Source organism: Amia ocellicauda, chromosome 5 (assembly GCF_036373705.1).
Source record: "Amia ocellicauda isolate fAmiCal2 chromosome 5, fAmiCal2.hap1, whole genome shotgun sequence".
Taxonomy (NCBI): Eukaryota; Metazoa; Chordata; class Actinopteri; order Amiiformes; family Amiidae; genus Amia; species Amia ocellicauda.
Genome location: NC_089854.1, coordinates 29,809,733 through 29,835,390, shown reverse-complemented (window position 1 = coordinate 29,835,390; position 25,658 = coordinate 29,809,733). Strand labels below are relative to the sequence as shown.

The following is a 25,658-nucleotide window of genomic DNA, read 5'->3' as shown; positions in this document are numbered from 1 at the left end:
TGGGGTGGGGGTTGGGGTGGGAACTATGCAATCATGTTCCATCTGATGTGGTTTTAGGGCTTGAAAGTATTCACTTGTTCTGCTCTTCCACCAACACCTTCTCCTGAGCTCTGGCAGTGTTTTGCAATTAGATTCATCAGCTGAAAGATGCTATGATTGCATGCAACCATAAGTCACTTCCTTGTGAGTGCAGGCATGACTAAGACATCTTGAACATCCAAGCTGTTGGTCTCACGTAGATTGTGGTTCATTCATACAATTTGCTATTGATTCATCTTTTTCATGCACAATGGCGTTGACATATACTTGCTTTCCTGCCGAAAAAATAACCAAAAAACGCGTTTTGTTCTCGTTAATGTCAAAAGGATACATCAGAGACACCAAAATACTGCAAAAGGATGCTTCTGTGCTGCATTTCACACGAGTCACTAAATAACTGCTCAGAATACACTCCATTCTGAAGAGAGATTAACCCTGTATATGCGGAAAGTTTATTTTACATGTATAAAAATGCTACTGACGAATAAGAAGTAACACTGTCGTTGTCTTTACAGTTAATCGCTGTATCCGCCGCTCTTTGTCAGTTGTGTTACAGTGCAGAAAACACTACCGGAATGTCAATAACGTTCGCATTCTGCTGCATGCCCAGTAGAGAGACCTCCTACGTGTACACTGAATGGACAGCCCACCAGACCCTTTTTGGAGGTTTTATAAAATGCCTCCATATGAACACATTTATATGCATTACACACGCTGTCAAATGTGAGGTGTGTCCGCGTTTTCCAACCCCTTCCAAAAATCTTGCCTCACAATAAACCTGATTATGTGCTGAACTTATGCCCTGAATATAAATGCATGAACGCCGTTTGTCAAGAAAGATCCAGCTGTTTATGCTTGCTTGTACTTTGGGACATCAACGGTAGTGTGTTTGTTTCACATTCCTTGTAATCTTTCTTCGGCTCTCTCCTGCATTGAAAAATAATCACCTAATTTGTCCTGAAAGCAGCCCTGTTACCGGCTGAATACCAAAGCAGTGCAGTGACGCAGGTCCTGCGTCTGAGAGACCTTGAATGGAAAGATGAATGAGCATCTGATGTGAAGATCGCATTTTATACACTTCAGACACAGCCACCGAGCCCCCTCTTGGGATGAAGCATCTGAAATTGAAGTTATAAAGTAAGTACAACTGAAATTTCTTCTTCAAAAAACAAAGACCAAAAAACACAACGCATGGCTTCTGTGCACCTCTTTAAAAGTTTAGTCACGTTTCAGTCCAGGGGGTTGTTGAGATCACTGTTTCTGACACGTCTAACAATTGCTTGTTTGTCTTCCTTTCTTTCGCTCTCTTTTTTTTTTCGTTTGCATGCTTTTGGTTTAGCAGAAGCGTTGCTGAATGGTTAGTGATAACGACAGTAAACGTTCAAACTTCAGCATTTGTGTTTTGATTGGCAACGTCTAGATCATTTATGAACTCTCCCCGCCTGCCATAAAAAACATCTTAGCCCGGTCATATAACGATCTAGTTACATGTTGATTTACGCAGTTTGCAAACGATTTGTATTCTGCGACTGTCCCCCCAAAGCAATCGCAGTACAGAGAGCAAACCTCCCAGCTGCAAGACAAACCTGCAGCGGGCATTTAAGGAGCCCCTGGTATCGGCCAGCTGGCATGCATGTGTAGTATGCAATATACACTGTGCGCACACGTACGTGCAATGCAGATTATAGTGTGGGGGGTGAATTATAAGTATGTGTTTGTTGTGAATACATCATGCACCACATTGTGTCGAAGAAGTGAAACAAATAATGGTTTCCAAAACAACTTAACGGCAAGATTTACTAGTTATGCATTTTAAGGTGTTGAGTGCTAATGAACAAAAGTGTAGGCTAACGCAACAGGAGGACTAAGGGAGTGAGTATTACAATAAACGTGTTCAGTGGAATAATTTGGTGTTTATAAAAAACAAGCGTATTGTGGTAAAATAAACAATGTAAATTACACAATTGTTTCTGGCATGTATTCACTTTTTATTTTTTAAAGTGTAGGCTGAGGATCCTCCTGCCTTTATCAAAGTAGCTAAATGTCGCTCACATTTTCGTTACATTTCTGTCATTATTATTATTATTATTGTTGTTGTAAATTGTGAAATGCATCTTGGTTAAGAGCATATGCAACAAATGCATATCCCTTAGCACAGAATGTATAATGATATGGATTTGTTGAGGTATAAAAGCTAATTAACTTAAAAAAAAAAAGTTGAGGATGACACATTATGTACTATTAAAACCAGAAGATGCGTGTCGTCTGCATCTCTTTCTGTAGCCTGTCTGTATGTGCATTTCTGTGACTCCCAGCATCCAATTACGTGGCTAGACGAGAACCAACCTTCATGTGTCCTCTATTTCTCATTTAGAGCTATAGGCAGCATTTCAATTGGCACTATAGTATAGCACAATTGTTTAGAAAGCAGGTGTTGGCAGAAATTGTACTAAAAATTAAAAATCCACAGAATAGTACAGTCGGGACTTCATGTAATGCGTCATTAAATAACAGGAGCCTGGAAGCCGTTTTTGTTTGGTCTATATTTTTTGTAAGATGATATGAAGCGCTTGCAGTATTGATAAGGGGGCAGGAGAGCTGGCTCTCTGCCGTTCCACCTTAAATCAGCCGCCGCTCTACTGTGACGCAAACCCGAGTTCTCAGTCCAGCGCCTTCAGAGCGACATGCGAGCTGTCACTCACTAATCATCACACTTCTGATGGACCGACTTGTCAAAAAACACTGTCCCTTTGAACTCCGACCATTTCTGCTCAGGTATTTCATTGTAATGATGATTATAGCCTTTCCCTCTTTCCACCCGTCACTGTATGCATATAGAGGGGAGGGGAGGGGAGACGAGTGCAGAAGCGTCTGTGCCCCTCCCTAGGGACAGTACCCATCATAGGCGGTGAAATGCGGGCTTGTTATTGTGTGTGTATAGGCTTCGCTCGACAACACTTCCTCGGATATATTGACAGTGCTGGGCTCCTCTAACATGATGTTCAACATTCCTTGTGATGCAAAGCGCACAGCAATTGCCAATGAATCTATGTAGCCACTGCAAACATACATTGGTGGCATTATTAGTGCTACATATGGAAGACAACTGGGATCACCTTAAGCAGATGGGAAGAAAATGTGTGCATGGTAAATTGCATTTGTTTCTCTTATTTTGGGGGTTGGGCTGTCCCGCACTTGACTCATCTCCTGAGCGCTGCCTCCCGAAGCCATAGCGCCGGTAATCTGGATGGAGACAGGAGGCAGCGGACGGGCTCGCCGTGCTCCAACCCCGCTCTGCACGGCCATTGGCCAGTGGCTGCGGTGGGCGGGCTCTTCCGCGGCTCCTCTGATTGGCTGGGGCTCATCCGGGACCGGAGCGCGAGACGGCGGGGCGGCGCAGGAGCCCGTGCAGCCCGAGCCTCGCGCAGCTGCCGGCAGAGCGTCGCGCCGCAGCACGAGCCACAGCGGCTGTCACAGCAGTTAGCAAAACCGGAGCCCCCCGCCACAGCACCCGTTGATTTAAGTTTTCTGCTTGAAACGGCAAGATAGCGAAAGGCTGTGCATGCATTATACATTCAAAGGTAAGTGCACAGCTCTGTGGATAATAATGGATATTTTCGCAGGGTTGCGTTGTGTGCAAATATTTCTGCTTATACTTGTTGTCAGGACTATTTCTAAGGTAGCAGCAGTGTCTCGTCTAGAGACCCTTTCTTGTTTTGTTACGTAATATGTTGGCATGCGAAGGAAATATTATTTATTTGTAAGCCTTATAAATATTGTTCATGTTCGCTGAGACATAATCCGTTTTTTCGTTTTTTTCATTTGACTATTCTTTGCAATGTAAACAACATGAAATAATGCATTCGATATAAATTTGCAATATGACAGTAACGTCTTGATACTTTTGTTGTTCTGTTTATTTGTTGTTAACCTTTGCACTTTCTAGCTGTCGAGACTGGGATCTCGTGTATGTTATTGTAAGAAAGCGAGAATGCAGTGGTATTGCAGAACAATGAGGTGATTTATTTGCAAACACAGTAGCGCATTTATGGCGAAGGGCTACAATATGTCAGTATGTAGAGACCAGAGAGGATTTTCATACGCGTGAATTAATTTCGGTTATGTTTATGCGCACACACAGATACATGTAGCCACATTGTATATCACTCCCTGCTTCCCATGTAACAATTTAACGTTGCAGCAGTGTTATCGAGTGAGACTTCAGCAATATTGCCACAACCTTAATTTTGGACCAAGCAACATCTAACGTTGTCAGGCCGTTGCAACGTTGTTAAATGTTGCCAAAACGTTGTGTGTTACTACAGTTTATGCACGTATGCAAACACCTACATGCTTTAAATACTGTTGTCTGGTTGCCACAATCATTACATTTTCTGGCACCCGGTGGCACTCATTTAATATGGCACAATGCACGGTAATAACAGCAACTCTGTTTAAGGTGCATCACGTAATGTGCACAACTGATCATGCTATGCTGTTGTACAACCTTGTCAGCGGGTGTTGTCCCCATCCTTTTTCTTTCTTTCTTTTTTCTGTGTTGATACCTTGCTTCCACACGGTCTCTGGGGATAAATACATAAATAAATAAATACAAACACGACACGCCTCTCCTTGTGCAAATCTCACTGCTATCAGGACACTGTGCACACCATGCAAAGCAAATCTCAAGGCTAACAAAAGGACGGGGCTGGAAATTGGCCAGGTGTTGAAGACGGTGAAAAGCGCAATCCTGATCTTGTGCGTCTAGGAAGCACAGCCCTGGCCATGTGAGCGTAAACGTGCAGCCCGGTCCTGTATGCGCTGTCCTATTGTGTCAAATGAAATACGTGTCTGGATATCCCCTTAGCAGGGACTAGCGAGCACTGAAAAACAAGCTCCCTATAAATCGGTCCAGTTGACACTTGACTCAGTGGCTGCCAGTGCATTCGTATAGCTGCATATCTTTTCATGTGTTCGTAAACAGGGGACATGACACAGTTAATGAGAAGAAAATGCTACCAAGGCTGCATGAGGACCACCCTTGGTTTTGAAAAGATATTATAATAAATATTATTTGGATTAGAGAATGGGAAATAGGATTCATTTTCCTCCCTGGCAACTGAAAACACAAGGGGGAGAAAAGGAGGTTTGTTGATTGACCTGCACCTCTCACCTGCCTTTCACTTTGGTGGAAAAAAGCTGTACACCTAAAGAATGGCTCGATTCAGTGTGTAGCTCACTCATACGAGAGAAGGCAGGATGGCAATGGTCTCCCAGCTCTGCAGAGAAAATGCAATACAATTTAGCGGCTGAAGTACTGCCAATGTCTGCACCTCTGATGTGCTCGAAAAGTCATCTGAGAAATTGTTCAAGCAGGCAGCCAGCAACCAGCAGCCCTGGCGCAAACATCTTCCAGAAGCCATAGGCTTATCAGGGCTCTGCAGATTGGAATCTCTCTCTTTATTAACCTTTGAGGTTTAAAGTGGCCGCTGGGGTCAGGCTTATTTAACTTTAGTGTGGGTGTATCATTGTGGAAAACAGTATGCGACTGCGTAAATAAAAACCCAAAGCATGACTAATATCATATCAGAAAATTCCTGGTAATGGATGGAATAATGTTGAACGCAGTCAAAACTTACAGTAATATTTTTGAATCCAATTGACTGTTTCCAATATGTATTTTTAAATTTCTTCTTAAAAAATATAGGGCCAGAAACTTCTGCTCATTATACTGACATAAAACTGTTGTTTCCAAGCTCTTCAGAAGCAAGTGAAATGAAGCAGCGCTTATTTTTTGCTAGCTGCACAAGTGAGTGATGAAACAAACCTAATTTGGTGTAATCTGCTAAAAAAAAAAAAAAAAAAAAAAGTAATTGAAAGTGAAAACCTGCCAGATGTGTTTTGCATCATCTCTTAAACAAACAAGGCTTTATTTAGATGTAAATAACCTGGCTCTGCTCACTCTAGCCTGGGTGCAGTACTTAGCAACAGGATTAATGTGCGTGAAAGATCAAAATAGCGTAGCCTGGTAGAACAGCCTCATCTGGAATAGAGAGGATACGCTTCAGTCCTGCAAAATACTCTCGAACTAACCACACCTCGGCCTAAAATGGTGTGCTTGCAACTGAATGCATCTCCTGAACCCCACCTTGATTACCAGTCTACGAATCTGAGCACGAACAGGCATTGAAAGAAAAATATTATACTGTTATGTAGCCATTTTACAGCCTTATTTGGCGTCAAAGAGGAGGCTTAATTGTACTTGTACAAGCCTGTGTATGCATGTGTAAAGTATGAGCCACATGTGGTTCCTAAAAATACAGCAGGGTTGAGGTAACACTAAATGTTTTTAATGACTCGGGAAGTGTTGGTGTTACCCAGGAGCCATACATTAGGAATGGTTTTCTAGTTGTTATCAGATGTCTTAAAAAAAAAAAAAAAAATACAATAATGTAAAAGAATACATTAAACCCTTTTGAAGCCAAGACTAACTAGCTAGCAAAAGAAATATCCACCCAGGACCCGACAGAAGCCCTGTTTCATGGTGCCAAATCTCATGCTGTGTTGTAGTGGTTTGATGTGTATAACGGACATTATAATGGAATTATAGCTGATTGGGTTGTGTAGTGATTGTATAGCTGATTGGTTTGTTACTATGCAAACTTGCTATGTGCTGTATATAGCCTTGTCACAGTTTGACTAATCACAGCCTGTGGCGTTTCCCAAGCCATTGGGGTAAACCAGAGAAGTTGCCACACATTTCCCTTTCAAATGATGAAATCTAATGTAAATATGCCTAATAATACATCAATGTTTTCCACTCATGTTTATCAGAGACTGATTGGGTGTATATATTTTCTGAGGAGTGAGGGAATGTTGATGGCTTTTTGAAGATACTGTGGCTGGGTGTCTTAATAAGCAGAAAATTGATTTTAACATAAGGCGGGCGTTCATTTCACAGACTCTGAAAAAAGTATTTAGTTTCTCTTTATTGGGATTATAAACCAACTGCTGTGTGAACGGACATGAAAGAAAATGGCTTGGTCTTCTCTGCCTAATCCTGAAGAAAAAAAACAAAAACCTCTTTTTAGAAATATTGTTCAAAAATTAGTTCTTTAAAACCATCCATTCATGGGAGATCTTCAGCACTGTGGTAGTCGGATTGTTAGAAAACTGATCAAAGAGCTTGTATGGCATAGGGGAGGGGGATATAATATAGGTCAATCGCATTGTTTACTGTCAGAATATGGAAGGAAAATGGCCTATTGCTATTGATTGTATCTTCCTTTACTAGCTGTCTTTCTTCATCTTAATCAGGCAACAAAAACATCCTTAATCTTAGCCTTTGAAGAACAGAGCTCCATGGAATATGAAATGACAGATTCTCCACCTTTAATATGTATATTTTAATTGTATGTTGAGGCCATAGTATGTATCAACAAACTAAAACATACTGGCACAGCACACACGGTTCTGTTACGTTTGATTGGCTAAATTCTCTCATCTTTATGTCATCCTATCAGAGGACTTGTTCTAAACAAAGAACAACTGTGTTTTAGTCATTGTGTTAGTTGGGTATGCTTTTTTTGTTTTGTTTGTTTTTGTACTATTTTCTATCAGTACTTTTTTTAACATTGTGTACGTGTAATTTTATCAGAATGAATATTATTCCAGGAACCATCAGGATTTATAAATTATTAATTCACAGTGACACCCCAGTTGTCCACTTACAAAGAGAGACAAATCTGGAATGAGGGTATTGCCAAAAAATCAAGACATTTGTGCAAAATTAATTTCACACAGATCTGTTACATCATAAGAAACTCCCAAAGCTTTTCTTTACCAAATGGTCTTTTTCATTAAGATCTTTTTTTAAGGGAGAATGCTTACTTTAAAAATAATTTCCCATGTCTTTGACAGAAGATGTAATTAAGCAGGCTCATGTGTCCATTAAATGTTTGCTTTGACTGTGATTCTGATGCTTTCCCTTACAGACCTGTTGGTGGTCTGCTCTTGCCTGATATTTATGTACCCCTTTGTCCAGATGTCCGTGTAGAAGTGTGTACTAGTTACTATCACAGCCCCTTGAATTTATTGCAATTTGTGGATTATCATGATTGCTTCTTGTGACCATCATTTCTTTATCATTAAGGTATGATAATTTATTGGACTCACGTTTAGGTTGTCAGGGGAGTCAGCCAAGGATGGCACGAGCACTGTACCCATATTAACCTTTGCCGATTACCACATGCTGGTCAATGCTTGAGTGGAGGTGGGATTTCCAGTGCCTTTTCAGAATTGGCATGCAGGTCGTTATTTGACCAGCTAGAGCCTGGGTTGTTGATTGATTCCCAGATTTAGGAGGAGACAGGAAAGGATGGATAAGGTGTAGCAGTGGTGGCAAGTCGCCATTTGTGCCTTTATTTGTTTTTATTACAGAGATATATAGTCCGATAATCGCTATTGTATGAATGTGATAGTTCAGTCATCAACAGAACTAATAGGAACGAAAACCAAAATAAAATTGTTGTATGGTAACAAAGTGAAATAATTATTAGCTAAAAGAAACAAACAACATGTAAAACACAGAATCAAACCAGTTTTACTCCAGATCTGGATGGTATTATACACAATCAATGTTGAAATCAAAAGCCAGTGAGTTTTCTTTAAATGCACGGAAGCTGCAACCTTGCTGTGTATCAAAATAAAGTAAGTTATCAACTACCATGTTTGTGTTTATTTATACTGGTATAGGTATTGGCTTATACATATACACAGGACCTTCCAGAAATATTGGAAATGCTTCACAGTTCAGAACACATCTGTACTTATCCTCTTTCGCTCTAAGAGGAGCATAAGGTGGAAACAAGAAACTTCCATGCTTTTCTGTCTTTCGCCTTTACTTTGGTTTCACCCCAGGTCAAATCCATCCACTTTTCATCCTTTTCAACTGTTTGGCACCAGGTGTTATGTGGGCAGCCTCTAGGTCTTTTGCCTTGTGGTGTCCAGCGTAATATGGTCCTAGCCACAGAACTTTGCTCCATCCTCAAGATGTGTCCCAACCATCCGAGTCTCCTCCTCTTAATCTCTGTTGTAATGCAGCAGGTGTTTGTGTGTTTGAACAGGTCATAATTAGATATCTTATTTGGCCAAAATATCTGACAGATTCAGACATCCATTGAGGAAGGCAGGGAGTGATAACTCTCCAGCATTCACTACCATACAACAGCACCGATTTAACATTAGTAGAATCTGATCTTGGTTTTGACCTGGTATTGTGTAGACTTCCAGATGTTCCTAAGTCTTTTGAAGGCTACTCTGGCCTTGCTGAGTCTGCTCTTAATATCTTTAGTGGTGGAGTTTTCCTGACTGACCAAGGTGCCTAGGTAGGTAAAGTCCTCAACTTCCTCTAGATCTACTCCCTCAGTATGTATGAGGGTGGTTTGTGCGGTGTTAATTCTGAGTACTTGACTCTTCTTTATGTTGACTTGAAGGCCAAGCTGGCTGGCAAAGTGGCAGAGTCTTGTGGTCTTGTCTTGCATGTGGTTTTGTTTAGATGATAAGAGAGCTATGTCATCAGCAAAGTCGAGATCTTCTAATGACTGGAACATAGTACACTGGATGCCCCGAGGAATATCTTTAGTGGTATTTCTCATCACCCAATCAATGGCCACCAAAAACAAGATAGGTGATATTATGCAGCCTTGATGCACGCCTGTCTCAACAGTGAACCACTCTGTCAGGTTTTTGTTAAGAAGCACTGTACATTTAAAGTTTTTATAGAAGCAACTAATGAGCTTCACTATTTTTAGTGGAATGCCATTTTGTTTCAGAATCCTCCAGAGGGTCTTCTCTGTGAACACTGTCAAAAGCCTTGAAGTCAGTGAAGTTAATATATAGTGGGGCTTTCCATTCAGTGCTTTGCTCTATGATGTTTCTCAAAGTTTCTCAATATTTGATCTATGCAGCCCTTTCCTTTCCTGAATTCAGCCTGTTCTTTTCATAGCTTTGAATCTATAGCTTTGTCAATCCGGTTTAGTAAGACTCGGCAGAAGACTTTGCTTGTAAGGGACAGAAGTGTTATTCCCCTCCAATTGTCACAGTTTCAAAGTTCACTTTTCTTTGGAATCTTGACAATCATCCCCTTTGACCAGTCCTCTGGGATCATTTCTTCCCTCCATATGTTTTGAAAGAGACCAGCAAGAGCTATAGAGGCTATGTCTGTGTCAACTTTTAATAATTCTGCATGGAGAGTATCAAAGCCTGGTGCTTTTCCTGATTTCATTTCCTTGATGGTCTTTGTGATTTCATCTTTGGTTGGTGGGTCTGTGTTAATGGATAGCTGTTGTTTTTCTGGTATACCAGTATCTTCAAAGTGCTCCACCCATCAGTTTGCTTGTTCTCTCTCAATTGGCAGCACTTTCCCGTACTTGTCCATTACTGGTGGTGTCTGGTTCTTCTGTCCACTGAACTCCCTTGTAATTTTATATACAGTGCTCATCTCGCCCCTGGCAGCTGCTTGTTCAACTATCTCTGCTTTGTACTCAAGGGCAGCTTGTTTGTCATTTCTAGACATTTTCTTAACTTTTTTATCTTTCTGATTTAATTCAATCTGTAATTGTTTTTTGATTTGAGTAGATCTTGTATTCATGATTTTTCCCTTTAATTCAATTCTCTCATCTGTTGCTTTCCATGTTGGTTTAGTTATGGCTTGTGATTTTGTCTCCTGTATTCCAGTACCTTTTCACTTGTATCAGTGTAAAAAAAAAAAAAAGTGTTATCCCATTTCATTTCTATGATGTTATCACTCTCTGGCTCATGAGTTTCCAGGGCATAAAATCTATTCCTGAGTCTGATGGTGAATTTCTGTCTAACTTTCAGGGTCTTTTAGCTGGTCAATGTCTATGACCTTTCTTACTACTATTTTGGCTTCTGGTCTTTTGAGCTTCAGTCTGATCTTAGCAGCCAGAGATGATCACTGTAGACATTTGCTCCTCTGTAGACCCTTGTGTCCAAGAGAGATTTTACCCATTTCCCATTGATGATGATTTGGCCGATTTGGTTTTTGATCATTGGCCATGTAAAAGCTGGCTAGTTTTTCTCTATTCTCATTCATGGTGCCACAGCCTTCATTCCCCATGCACCTGTCGTAATTGGTTTTGTCCCTACATACTTTTGCATTTTGATCCCCAAAGATCAGTAGCACATCATGCTGTGGCGTTTTGGAGAGAGGTGCTTTTAAGGCCTCATGGTAGGTGTCTTTAATGTCATTATCAGCTTAGTTGGTAGGTGCATAGCACTGTATGATAGTCAACTTACTGTAGGGGGAATTAAAGGGGGCTCTAATCAGTCTCTGATTGATTGGTTCCCATTCTATCAGGGCACTTGCTACATACTTGTTCATGACTATTGCCAGTCCCTCCGAGTGTTGGCCGTCATCTCTACCATAGTATATGATGGTATGTTATGATTTTAACCGACCCTGTCCATCGGCACTCGCTCACGCCAAGGATGTCAATTCTGTACCAGTCCATCTCTTTGGTTACCTGAGCGGTCTTTGAGGCTTGGTACATAGATCTTACATTCCAGGCTCCAATTTTAGTAACTTGTTTTGGACCCAGAAGATTCCTTCTCACACCCAAAGCAGCATCCCTTGAAGGGGTTTGACCCTGGGCATACTACTAATGCTGCTTCTTGAATCTCCTTGGGTATCTGTGGCATTTTGTGTTCTTGCTTCGATTTCCCCCAACCTGGAGGACCAGTGATTGTCCTTTAGTTAGCCCTCTACCCTTTGACCTGTCCAACATGGTTAGACCTACCAGGAGCTAAGCTCCCATTGGCATAGTTCTACAGTTCACTGAGGCACACAAGCCTCTCTACCACAACAAGGTGACAATCCATGAGAGGGAGAACAAATCTGTAGCCAAAGACTATACATTGCAGGAGTCAGTAGAAACAGTTGTAGAAGAGTTGCAGAAGGCAACATAAATATAAAGCCTGAACTCAAAGTATTATGTTTTTTTTTTTTCGTTTGCTTGTTTGCAGGGGGATTTGTAAGTGAAATTTCACATTCCCAGATACATTGGAAAAGTATAAAATAGGAATAAAGACAAAATGGTTACTGTATTGGGGTACCTTGTTGTCTAAGATTTTACTTTGTCTACTTGATTGTGCTTCATATTCTGACACGTTTTTGAATGGAAAAAATTGTGAAAACTGATGGTGCTTTGCCAGGGATTTCAAAACACAGGCACCCACAGTACAGCTGCCATGGCTAAATGTCAAACTGAGTCAGTACACTGTTTATACTGAGAGCAAGTGTACACATAACCACTTGGAATATGAATTCTCCATTTGCTGTTTATTAATTAGATTTTTTTTTTTGGTGCAATTGGTACCTGTAGATTCTGAGTTATTGATTTGGCTTAGATGATTATTACAGCTAAATGCTCAGTTGTTGTTTTTTGCCGCCTTACTTAAGAATAGGATTTGAAGAACATCAAAGGTCGATTTGCTGATACTATAAGGATTCTCGCTCGCTCTTCCCCTGGGGTCGTTTCAATACAGACAGGGCCTGAGATGCAGGGAGCCAGACTCCCAATTGCTCAGCAGTTTAAACTGTTCCCATTTTCATTTTCTCACAAGCTCAGTTAGTTAATCACCTCTGGGTATGTTAGCACTGCAGTTACTCTAATAAGGGCTCAGAAGTGTCTAATTAAACACCGTGTACAGCCCAAAATCAGCCTCACAGCAAAAGATAAAGCCAAGAACTAAAGGAAAGCCATTCGCCCATCTGGCCTTGTTTTCTGCCCTGTAAACCCATGTGGGATGCACCAGAGGGGGGCTGTCAAAGCAAGCCCCAGCACATGTCTATTAGTGCTCATGCATCACCATGTTGCTTTACTGCATACTGCTTTACTTTACTGTGTACAAATGCATTGTAGCATAGGACAGGAATACATTTATATATTGATTGGGTTGATGGCTTTTCAAATTAAATACATTCTCCTTTTTGGAAATTCCGCTGCCGAGACTGGAGTGTGATGTGCTGGTGAAAGAAGGGCACCTTATTTTCTTTGCAGGTGTGATTCACTGGTATGGCTGGACCATCACGGCAAAAATGTGTTCTAATAATCCTTTGTATAAATATGCCATTGGCTGCCTTCACTTTGTGCACAAGCCCTCATTTCTTTGTTGCATTTGTGTATCCTTTACTGTTTGGCACTGAGACACTTACAGTATCTGTGTGTTAGGAATGAGAATGACATTGGCTAGGAAGGATGGTAAAATCCGATGTGAAATTGAAAGGAATTTAGGGAAGCAATGACTAAACCATGATCATTTTGTAATTTTCACCATGGGAACAATTTCTATGGTACATTTACAATTAAGCATAGGTTAGTTTTAGGGTTAGGGTCAGGTTAAGTGAAAGTTTAGGCTTGGTCTCGTTATTTTACATCACTTTACTGAGATAAATTAGTGTGCTGACAATAACTCCCATCAGTCTTAATCGTAATAAGAGAAAAAAGTATTAAGGAAGAAATAGTTTTGAAAATGTGGAAATCTGTCAAGCTTGCCTAGAAGCCCTTTCTGCAGTATTGTAATCATAGAGTTCACAATCACAGGAGCTAAGGGCTATTTGATCCGCCTACTTCCTGCCATGTGAGAAATGAGAGTTCTGCGTTCCTTGAAAGAATACCACAGCAAGAGAATTAAGCCTAGCCCTTAAATTCAGAAACGTGACAGAGGATGACTTCTTCACTGCAGATGGATGATGTGCAAATCGAGACTATTTCACTGGGTGCTGTTGGATTCACAGGAAGAAAGTGGCCGTAGTTTGTGAATTTGCACAGAGTTCCAGTGCACAAGCAGGGGGGAGTTGGCTGCTGTTGAAAAATCAAACTTGTGCTGCTTAAGATATTCATTACAAAGGGGGCACACTCAAGCCTGTTTCTGAGGTGGGATGTAAATTCTAGAAAGCTCATTGAAGAAAACAGGCTCTTTCTTTAATGAGTGAATCTCTCACAGTACAGCTTAGTGCTTTTAAAATCCTGTTGGGGACACTAGTGAAATGAGTATTCTGATGACAAAGCCATCTGCATGTGGGTTGAATCAGTGTGTTAGTCTGAAGCGCAAAACAGTCTAATTGCCTCTCCAACTTTTTTTTTTTCCTACTTGGTTTGGCGAAAGCGATAGTTGAAATTTCATTTCCTGGCTCAAGCCAAGCAGGTATGAGTTTTTTTTTTTCTTTTAATACAGTTCTGATTCGTGATAGGTTTGCAGGTTTCAAGTTAATAGCTATCTCTCTACTGTGATGTAGCCAAAAGGGCTCTTCAACTACTTGTACCCAAACAGTTCCTTAAATGATGCACAAATGTTTTCTATAGATGGATTGAATCATGCTCTATCTGCCACATTCAACAGATTTTTTTTTTTTTTTTATGAAGACTTATCTTTAATGATTAAACCACCAGCGCTTTTATGTAACAGATAGATTTTTGAGAAACAACATGAGCTTTCAGTATAAAAAACACTGCAGGTTTTTATGGATTGTCTTAGAGAGCCACAATCCAGCAAGACCTCCTTATACATGTATGGATGTATAGATCTTCTGAAATCATCACATGTATTGGAGCTAGGAAAGCTGAGTTAAGTGAATAAATACTTGTTTCCTTATTTAAAACTGAAGTGGAATGAAAAATCAGAAATGTGTTGGTCCTTGAGGACGACATTGAAGAATACTGCCTGATACACTTTCGTAAGGGGGAAGTGATGGATTTTTTTGTGAGATCTATACAATCAGTAAAGGGTAACTATTATGTGGCATAACAGAAGAACAGAAATCATTTCCAAAAAAAGAATGAAACAACAACGCCAACACAGCTGCCATGTACAGTAACCTGTGGGGCAAGCTAAGCGGTTCTGATTTTCCAACAAGAACAAATTGTCTCTGCCTTTTACAGCAGCCAACGACGGTCTATAAATGTTCCTAACACAAGAATAATTTGTAAAAGCAGCTACAGTCTGCCACCGTCGTTCTTTGAATCCAGCGCAGTATATCACTTGCAAAGGCTCATATTTTGTGAGCCAGTGATAAACTGTCTTATGTAACCAGCCCAAGAATCTGACCGGGAAAAGGAGACGCTGTTTGAGTTTGGGAATGGGCGCAGAATGTGACTGATCTTACTGTAGCAAGGGATTTGTTTTGACTTTCTTTTTCTCTTCTGGAGTTTTAAATATTTTTTTGTACTGTTTTATTATAACTGGAAATGGAGGCTTGCAGTGGTCGACATTTCAGTCAGTCCCGCTGAAAAGATGCATACATGCATTCAATGCAGTATTGGATGGTTACGTAACACTGAGCTTATGAAGAAATTGCAGCACCTATTTATTTATCCATATAGAAATGATAATAAAAGCATAACAAAGAGGAAAATTAAGTATAGAATAAGCAGATTTTCATTTGAAATGAGTTGCCCGAGACCACATCATTTGAAGTTATGTAATGTAGGGTATTATTTTATTGCGCACACACTCACACACATAAATGTAACAAAGCATGAAGTGTGAGGCTGATTAATAGATCATGACCGAAGTGCATTGTAAAACGTATGCTTTTATACAGAACCTGTTCTCTGCATCTAAAAATATATATATATATATATATATATATATATATATATATATTTTACAGCACTGCTTTAAGTTACATGTGTGGGAGAGCCTGTATAGTGTGTGACAGCTTGTTTTAAAGAAAATTTAAAAAACAAAAACAGTAATAGTAACTAAAATGTAATTAAGTGCTGACATGGATACCTCAATTTTCAGCGTTTAGATATGAAGGAGAGGAGCATTGGTGTTAGCATTGGTGATCCTCATTCATTGTTATTATTATTGTTATTACATTTGCACTGACAAGTGCTAGTGCATCTTTAGGGTCCATTTCATGACTTCATTAAACACATTTTTGTGTCTATTTTCCCAAGTTGCTTGGGAATAGCAATGGGCCGGTAAAACTGTGAAACAGGGTAAATACATGTCAATTAGTGGAAGTGACTTAGTAGACACTGAACAGCTGCTGTCATTATTACTGAAGGTAACACAATCTCAAATCCCTTTCAATCACGGCAAACAAAACAAACACAGGGTCGCAGTTTTCTTTTAAAATGTGATGTCTGAGCCACACATCATGTCTGACAAACAGTTCTTATAAGACATACAGTATAACATAAGTTCTGGACAGGAAGGTATCGACTTAGAAATCCCGAAAGGCTGTTAGTTTCTTCAGATTTTTTTTTTTTTCCCTGTTTGTTTAGTGGATCTGATATAACTGTGAAGGCTGTTTGATAACTATTTCTTCATTCTCAGATATCACTTTGATTTAGCTATGTCTCATTTCTGAACCCAGGCAGGCATCAGCAATTAGGTCTCTGTGTTTCGTGTCTCAACAGTAAGACCATCCAGAAGATCGCCAGCCCCTGCGTCCGCCCTGCTCTGTGAGAGGCAGAATGAGTTCCTCCCCCCTGGTCTCCCGAGCCCCCATAGACATCCTGGAGGAACTGCAGCACATTGCTGCCCAGAATCTGGAGAAACTGGATGTGGGAAAATACTATGAAGTCATCCGGGAGCTGGGGAAGGGCACATATGGCAAGGTGGACCTGGTCATCCACAAAATCAGAGGTCAGTCTTCCCGGGGGGGGGGTATCCATTATGATGTCAGAATAAGCCCATGTGTTCACATTTGGTTCATTTGTGACCGCTTCGTTTCACACTATTGCATTAAACACAAAACAGGTTGCTAGTCTTGTTGCAGGGCTTCTTAATTCCAACATAAAATGGCTTCTAAAAGACTTAATTAAAGCTTGCCAGGGAGTGTGTGGTGCTAGTATATCATTCTCGGCTAAAGCATTATGCACCAAGTCTGCGCAGCACTTACAAACTGTGCCTCCTGACCTCATACACAGCCTTCTTTTTTTCCATTAGCCTCTTTTGCTGGAATTGGTTATGAACGTGTCAATTACCAAATTAGTTGCAGATGTAACCAGACAATCAGAAGGCCTGTGAACAATAGGTTATGTAGCAGCAAGGTTTTGACACCGGAGCTGAATCCTACTGGTCTTTAAATGAAACCTGCCCAACCTAAATATCACACACAGCCAATGTGCTCAACATCTAGTCATTACAATCAAAGACAGGGATCCCTTTTGGAAGTTCTTGAGCAGTCTCTCATTATCATTTTAGCCTAGTAGTTTGCATGCTTTGAAACTAGCATGATGAACTACATAGGCTTAGAGAGACTGCAAGAGCATTCTGACATCATGTGAACTGGCAAAAATGCAATGCAAGAAAACCTATCCCACTATATTTGGAAAGATCAATCACACTAGCTGAACCTGGTCACAAAACATACGAGAAGTCTGTCAGCCTTCATCATGTGTATGATTTACTCAGACTAAAAATCCTTCAACGGGTTCCTGCCTGTGTAAATCAAAAGAAATGAGCTTTACAGCAGAAAGATGCAGAGTACCTCACTCCATTGGACAGCCAATCTGATTTGAAATAAATAATGCAAAATGCAAAACATCAACCCATTTCACATCACTGTGTGATACCGGAGAACAGGTTTTAGTCTGTGAAGAAAACTATGGGAGAAGAGGAGAGATGTTCATAGTATTACTACATCAGATCTGACTTAAACAGAGAATCACAGCCCTATGCTGGGCAATGCACTGCTATATAATGAAATATTGAACGACTAGACCCTTCACTGATTGTTATTTCAAGGCCTTTATTGGCTTTTTTTCTTTTTCAATGTGCCTGTTTAAATTACCATATAAAATGCACCATTCATGTACTGTTGGGTACTGCTTTTGGACCCCCATTACAGATCACAAGACTAGGCACATAATGGCATTTGAGAAAGCTGATGTTGTAAACTCGACATCTTCAAAATTCAAGCTAGAATACTGCTGTACCTTTTGTTTTGCAAAAATGGATGGGAATTAATTGAAAACGGCAGAGTTCAATGTCGACCTGTGAAAAGAAATTTGAAATGCAGGGACCCTGAAAGCATTTGGCTGTGTAACAATTAGTAAAAGAGGGTCTAAAATAATTACAGAGCATAGACTAAATTGTATTTATTCATTTTGTTCTGTAAAGAGCCCACTTACAGCAATATAAAACTGAACAAGTGGTTAGGTTACATTTTTTTCCTTTTTGGGTCAGGGGTGCAGGGGTTATAGGCTGGTAAAATGGAAGCCGTTTTAGTTACACAACGACTGAACTTGTCTGGTAGTTTTCCACAGGATATTTCGACACATTTCCTAAAGACTGTCTGCTAATTTGTCACTGCGTGCACACACACAGCAGGGGACTCGAGCTGCTTCCTTTTGATTGCTCTGGCATATTCCCTCTGGTCTGCTCCAACTGTTTCATGTTTGCCAGAGCTTTTACATTATATATGAAGTCTAAGGGGTTACTGGCATGCAAAAGGGACTGTGTGATTTTTATGCACTTTTTATCCTTTAATCTCAGTAATGTGGTTATACACTATGCTGCCACATCTAAAGCGACACATATGTAGACAGTCATATCCACTCCTGTTTGGCTATCGTTGCTTCCAGGCAGAACAGTTTCTTCAGCATTTGCTTAATATTAAACGTCAACTTGTTTTGTGGGTCTGGACACCAACCAGAAAATATATTATTTATATATATATATATATATATATATATATATATATATATATATATATATATATATATAAGCATTTTTGCCACTAGCCAGATATCCTACTAATTTTTTGATGTCCAGAGATTGCTTTGCATGGTCAGAGGTGATTACAAATCTGATATTGGAATGAAAATTACATGATCCCAAAACAGGAAGGCCGGCTCATTTTTTTAGGAAAGTGTAACACCTGGATCAAACATATATATAACGAGCTGACGGGTAGAATGAAGATTTCCCATAAGTGAAAAAGAGCGAATGACCTGCAGAGGCCTGGGATGAATTGGGGAGTGTGGTCTTTGGGTTGTTTTTAAGTTGCAGATGCAAAGAAACACTCTGATTGTCAATAAGTAACAAAACGATCAAATTTGTTCTGTTCCCTTTTCTTTTTGGGAAAACCAGGCACCAAGATGGCCCTGAAATTCCTCCGAAAGAAAACCACCAAGCTCAAGAGTTTTCTACGAGAGTACAGTATCTCGCTCTTCCTGTCTCCCTGTCCCTTTATCATCAACATGTTTGGGATTTCCTTTGAGACCGATGAGTACTATGTATTTGCACAGGAGTATGCCCTGGCTGGAGACCTGTTTGACATCATTCCACCACAGGTAGGCAGATCCAAACAGTTTCCCTTTCTGTCCAGTAATGGAGGGATTGAACCAAAAGCCTCAAAACAAGACTGTGGAAACACTTTCTTGTTTTATTACTATGGCCATTACTTCATGTCAATCTATATATCGGTGGACAAATCTAGCTGTATGTGAAAGCTGGCTTTGATTTAATGTCTAGGGGATAAGTGGTTCAATTTATATTAAGTACCGATTCTGTAGCTTTTTGTATGGTGATCCGATCTTTTTTTCATTGCACCTTTTAATCCCCCATCGGTAAAACTGGGAATCTTTTATCTGATTTTTACACTGAGCAGGACCACTGGGGAATAGGGACATTGGATACACACATCTCATGTCAACAAAGAAAGTGATCCGATTACTGCTTCCCTGATCTTAAATGCAGTTTTTCAATTTGAAACTTAATGGGAATAAGCCAGAGTGAATCATCACTGATTAAAATAACAATAAAAAAAGAACTATAAGACACCGCTTTCCCTTCTTTGGGTCTTGTTGAGACTACTAGGATATGCCACCTAATCTGGATTAAACCAGTCATGTGTAATGTATGAAAGTGTATGAAGAACACTGTAAGTCGTACTTTTCTAATCGCATTTTCTTTGTATCGACTGTAGGTGGGTCTTCCAGAGACAGTAGCCAAGCGCTGCGTCCACCAGGTTGCTCTTGCCCTAGACTACCTGCATTGTAAGAAACTGGTCCACCGAGACATTAAACCAGAAAACATTCTGATTTTCGACAAGGAGTGCCGCAAAGTCAAACTGTCCGACTTCGGGATGACCCGGAGGGCTGGGTCGCCGGTGAAGAGAGTGAGTGGGACAATCCCATACACGGCCCCAGAGCTGTGCGACGCTTCCAAGCACGATGGCTTCTGCGTGGACTACAGCACTGACGTCTGGGCCTTCGGGGTGCTCCTCTTCTGCATGCTAACAGGGAACTTCCCCTGGGAGAAGGCCCTGCCCTCCGACACCTTCTACGAGGAGTTTGTCAGGTGGCAGAGACGCAGAACTGGCACCATCCCGTCTCAGTGGCGCCGCTTCACCGACGAGGCCCTGCGGATGTTCAGGAAGCTGCTGTCCATTGAGCAGGAGAGACGCTGCACCGTCAAGGAGGTCTTCGGGTACTTTAGCCACTGCTGGATGCTGGACAACGAGAACGGGAACCACCTGGCTGAAATCAGCTCCTCGTCCTCCGAAGAGGACCTGGTCGACCGCATGAAGCAGCAAACCCTGTCGCCCGTGTGCGGCATAGGGAAAAACAGCATCATGGTGGAGACTGCGCCACATTTCTCCTCCATGTCGACGGTCAGCTCCCTGTCCTCCACGAACAGCTACGAGCGTGTCTCTCGAGAGACCACCAGCAGCAGGATTTTGGTGGCCACTCCCATTGAAATCTGTGTGTAGAAGCCCCTTCCCACTGTTTTTTTTTTCTTTTTTTTCCTCTGCAAGACTGACCCTTAAGGTTTTACAGAGAAGGGGCCCTCCGGAATCTCGCTGTGAAAAAGTGGAAGTTGTTGGTAGGTGGCGTTCATTTTAGCTTCCATGCCACCAGAGGTGTGCCGATTTGAAATGGGTGCAACCAAAAAAAACAGCATTGACAAGAAAAGCAAACAAACAAAACGATGGAGAACATCTCAAAGGGCCTGCATCTGAAGGTTTTGAAAACATATCCCTTATGACGATTCTGACCCTTGTACCACCAACCCAGCTTCCTCTGTCTGAATGATTACCTCACGAAGAGATTTCTCCGAATGATCAGCTATATATTCGTCACAGTTTTCATGCATTTCACCACAAATGGTCAGACTGAAAACAAACAAATGAACGAAACAGCAACAACATAAAAAACACCATAAGAGCAAGTTTAGTTGTGTTGATAAGTGGTATTGTTACAGTTGACCAAAATCTAATTTCCTAAAGCAATATGTTAAACGTTTTCCTGCAAAAAAGAAAAAAAAAGAATGAGAGCACTGAGGCGGAAGCCAACTTTTGAGCGGTTCTTGAAGGTGGAATGAGAATTTTGCACAGAATGAAGAGCTAATGAAAAAGAAACATTTTACTTTTCGTTTTTTTATTCTTGAAGCTGTTGGAAATGCAGCACTTTAAAGAAAACAACATTATATTGTCGAATGTTTCCAGGAGTGAACTGCAGCTGTGATGTTTACTGTCAATGCAATGTGAATTATAGTATTATGTACGTGTGTATGTTGGTATGTGCGTATGAATTGAACTTTCACTAGTGTAGATAACAGGTTTTGGCCTTTAATTTACTTAATTTATTTGAATCCTGGATTCTCAGAAATATATTTTTGCTATTTATTTTGTAAGGTATATTTAGTGCCAGCTGTTTGACTTTTTTGTTTTAATATTATGGATTGCTAACGGTCTAGTGCCAAACACAGTACGACATTGTGCAGCCATCTAAAATGGGAAAATGCTTGCGTTTCTACCCCTTACCAAAGGTACTGATCATTTTAACCTCAAGGCAACAATGTACTTCTGTTGAACACATTTTTTTTCTGACCTTGTTGATCATAAAAGCCAGCATCTGCTCTAGGAGTGATATTTATTCAGTCGATAGGTTTTACTGTACAGTATTTATCCTAGGTTTTTTTCTCGTTGACTGGAACAGGAATGTTGCAGAGCTAGAATGTATCAGGGGCTTGTATGCAATAAATGTGCATACATCTGAAAAGCCAGATGTCTCGAACTGATAAAAATATATAGTCAAGAAACACAGCCAGGTTGCAGATGATTGCAAATTATGTGTTAAAAACAAATATGTCCGGCGAAGCGATTGTCTCTTGTGAGATCAGAAAGGTAATGGTATGTATTGCTCCTGATGCCTTCATAACTGAAAACTTGAAAAAATCTAAACTCAGTCAATGCACTGACTTTAGTACAACTGTAAAATATGCATAGAGGTATCTGATGTCTCCATACGTATGAACACCACCACATGTATCAGACATATCAGGCAACTATATGGGTTTATATAGAATAGCTACCTTTCGTTTCAGTATCCATCTGAATAACAAGGCACGGTCAGATATTATAAAGTATTCTAAACACATACACTGCTATGCTTTAAAGGGAAATAATTGAAATGTATAACCTGCGGTAGACATCCACTTTATCCTCCTCCACTTTGATTCTCTAAGGGCTCTGACATTGTATTGGTGAGAACAATCAGATTTTCTTCCGGTAGGGCGTCTATCACATCTTCGGTCTTTGTTGGCTTTTCTTTTGTGTCTTGCTAGTTGGTCTCTTGTTATGTCTTTACCTGTAGGCTTTTGAGATTAGACTGTGCACTGGTGGTTTTGAAGGGAGGTTCGCAACGACAGTGAATTCCATTTCTGCAGCTGTGCTTTTTAATACCTCATCTATACCACAGTGAAAATTAAACCCCCTCTTGCAAAACATGGGAAAAGGAGAATCTAATCTGTTTTAGCAGATCGCAATGCATTGGGTGACCAAATGGATCCTCATATATTGTTGCATGTGTCCTTAATGGAATTCCAGAAATATAACCACTGTATTATGCAATAGTTTGAGCTTCTTTTCACCCGATAGAAGATTTTGAACTGTAATACTTCCTCTCTGCCTTCTATCAATTAGCTCACCCACGGCTGTAGTTTCAAAATGTTACGCTGTGTGGAAAATGGACGGTTCAGTGAGGTGAAATGTTCTGAGTATGCTTTCAAAAAGTTCAAACTTATCAAGCTCATTGAAATGTAAGGGATTTTCTTGGTGGAGAATTTATGTATGCCTGCGACTGGAAATCTATACATTTTTTCGCATTTTCCGGCTTCTGCCTTTTTATTTTTTTGCCGAAGCGAAAGAGTGTTTAGGGTTAGGTTTGAAAGACCTGAAAAGCATCAATGCTTGATGACATGCTTTTTTGAAGTGTAGGTACTGGATGCCTCCGACAAAACCATTTTCCAACAGTGCTCTTTCTCTAAATTGTCTCCTTGTAATTTTGGGGTATTAATGTTGTTTCCAAATCAAATACCTTATTAAATACTTTGAGATATGAGTATATTATAATGGGAGCATATCAACTTATGTTGTAATCTAAATAATGGAAATGGGAAATCTAAACAGCTGTGACTGAGGAAATAGAGATTCTGGGTTAGCCTAGAATGCAGCATAGGCCCTGGAATCAACATTACAATCTTCTGGGACTGAAACGAGACCATTTTTACTCGATATTAGGAAGTTGCATTCAAAGTCAGGGAAATCACCTCATGAGTACTTTGTCTGAATGGATTATCCTTTTCAAACAACACTTTTTTCAACCTTCAGGCGAGCTGCTATACAGACCCGTTTTCCAGTTGTTTTGTCAACCTTTGGAAACTGGGTCTGTGTTGGAGTTTGCAAAGGCTTTGCCTGAAGGAATGGTTTAGTGTTTTTTCAGATTATGTTTACTTACATAATATCAGTCAACATGGCTATACAGGCTGATAAACTAACAGGCTGTACTTTTCTCCCTTTTTTCTTTCAACTAAAACATTCACCCAATTTTTATTTTAATGTGGCTGGTGTACAGTTTACTGTTTTCCTGATGCTTTAGTGTGCACTCACTAAACTACCCAGTGTTTAAATAGTGACATATCTTTGACAAAAGGGACTTTTGGTTGGGGGTGATAAATGCATTTTCCATTATGGCTGTCTAATATCTGAACATTTTACTGCATTTTGGTTTACTAGTTCTGTGACATGCATACATTGTAGACCAATTGGTTAATAAGAGAGTTATGTACATTTACTCTTGATTTATGCATTTATTTAAAGTTCCACATTTGGCAACATTATTGCAAGATTATAATTTAATTGAATACATTTGTTTTACGCCAATAAGGCCAGAAGAGATGTATGAAAGGGCATTTTTTTTTTAAATGGCATGGAGAATTTTAAACATATCTTAACAATGAAAATTGAACTGTATTTATTAGAGGTATGAAAAAGATAGTTTTATTGTGAAATTTTGCTGTAGCACAATTTCTTGCATAATGCTCCAGAGTGCAGATTGTCATTATGACTTCTTGAAACTAACTAGGGCTAAAAAAATATTAAAAAATTAATGAATAATGTTAATTTTTATTTTGTGTGCTGTATTTGTATATACTGTTGTATTTGTATTATTGTTAAACCAAATCAAGGGAGAATATGTAGAAAAATAGCTGATGTTGATTGTGAAGTGTTATTAACTGCTTTCGATAAAGCAACCACTGACTAATTAAAGTGGGTTTAATAGGGAGACTGCCTCTTGTTCCTACATTTCAATGTGATATAACCAATATTCCCTGTAGTGATGTACAAACTGTGTTTTCTTTTCCTTTCCATTTTATTTTTTAAGCTGGAAAGAGGTTCTGACGGATTTAACTTCCAAGGGGAAATCTTTCAATGTGTTTCAAGACTGAAAATGTAAACAAAACAAATTGCGTTAAGGGATGGCAAAAGCAAATCACAATTTTACTTCAATGGATAGCAGAATAAATTACCTCCTGAAAAGAGTGACCTTTGCTTTGTTAAAGGAAAAAACTAAAAAAGGGAAAAAAAAAAAAAAAAAAAAAAAAAAGCAGGGGGGGACATTTGGATAGACTATTTGTGTGTTGTGTTTTCTAGACACATTTGCATGAATTTAAGATATTGTTCTGGAAATACATTGTGGAAAATACATTTCTCTTGCTATTGCAATCTGCAGTATGCCTTTTGGGCCTCTTATAGCAGGCTGCAAACATTCAGAGCACGACTTAAGGCATTTTCGTGGAAACTATCCGAAAATGTTTTGTTTAATGTAAAAGAACATGAAACCTTTTTTTTCCCCATCACTTTGGTGACAGGATTGGTTTGGCCATGATGTTGTGTCCTCAACCTGTGCATTCCAGGCAAAAGGAATACTGTACTTTGTGATGATTTTGTTCAAACTGATCTCATTGTGGTCTGACTTGTATGGTCATTTTAACAACAAAAGCTGCCCAGCCCAGTTGCCAGACAATGGAGGCTGTCCAATTTCCTTATTTGTTGCTAAAAATGAATGTGTTGGACATAGTGGTTTAGCACACTGTCATTATGTAATGTGTTCCCAGTAATGTAATGGAATTTCTTTGTCTATCTGTAAAGTGATGTATTTTGATGCACCAATGTTTATAGTGGAGTTTTAGCTGGTAGATGCTAGAACTCATGTCTAATTCAGTCATTGCAATACAATTGTCTTCCTGTAAATTCCTTATAATTTAATTAAAACTTAGAAGATAAAATGAAA

At 39.9% G+C, this 25,658-nt stretch overlaps 1 protein-coding gene across 2 annotated transcripts; it reads left to right on the top strand.

Annotated features, from left to right (window-relative positions):
• The first annotated feature begins 3 nt into the window (after window positions 1-3).
• On the top strand, window positions 4-25,658 carry bsk146 (brain specific kinase 146). 2 transcript variants are annotated; one of them, XM_066704736.1, is made up of 4 exons: window positions 4-1,176; window positions 16,491-16,719; window positions 19,171-19,373; window positions 20,009-25,658. In XM_066704736.1, the coding sequence occupies exons 2-4, from the start codon at window positions 16,548-16,550 to the stop codon at window positions 20,792-20,794; spliced, it is 1,161 nt and encodes a 386-aa protein (XP_066560833.1). In that variant the 5' UTR covers window positions 4-1,176; window positions 16,491-16,547; the 3' UTR covers window positions 20,795-25,658. The 2 variants fall into 2 exon arrangements, with proteins under 2 accessions (XP_066560833.1, XP_066560832.1); XM_066704735.1 differs by lacking the exon at window positions 4-1,176 and adding an exon at window positions 3,449-3,620.

Excerpts from the sequence above, each read along its gene's own strand:
- bsk146 (XM_066704736.1), top strand. The coding sequence starts at position 16,548 with ATGAGTTCCTCCCCCCTGGTCTCCCGAGCCCCCATAGACATCCTGGAG. Across the intron at positions 16,720-19,170 it reads GGTCATCCACAAAATCAGAG|GCACCAAGATGGCCCTGAAA; the intron begins GTCAGTCTTCCC and ends TGGGAAAACCAG. Across the intron at positions 19,374-20,008 it reads TTGACATCATTCCACCACAG|GTGGGTCTTCCAGAGACAGT; the intron begins GTAGGCAGATCC and ends TATCGACTGTAG.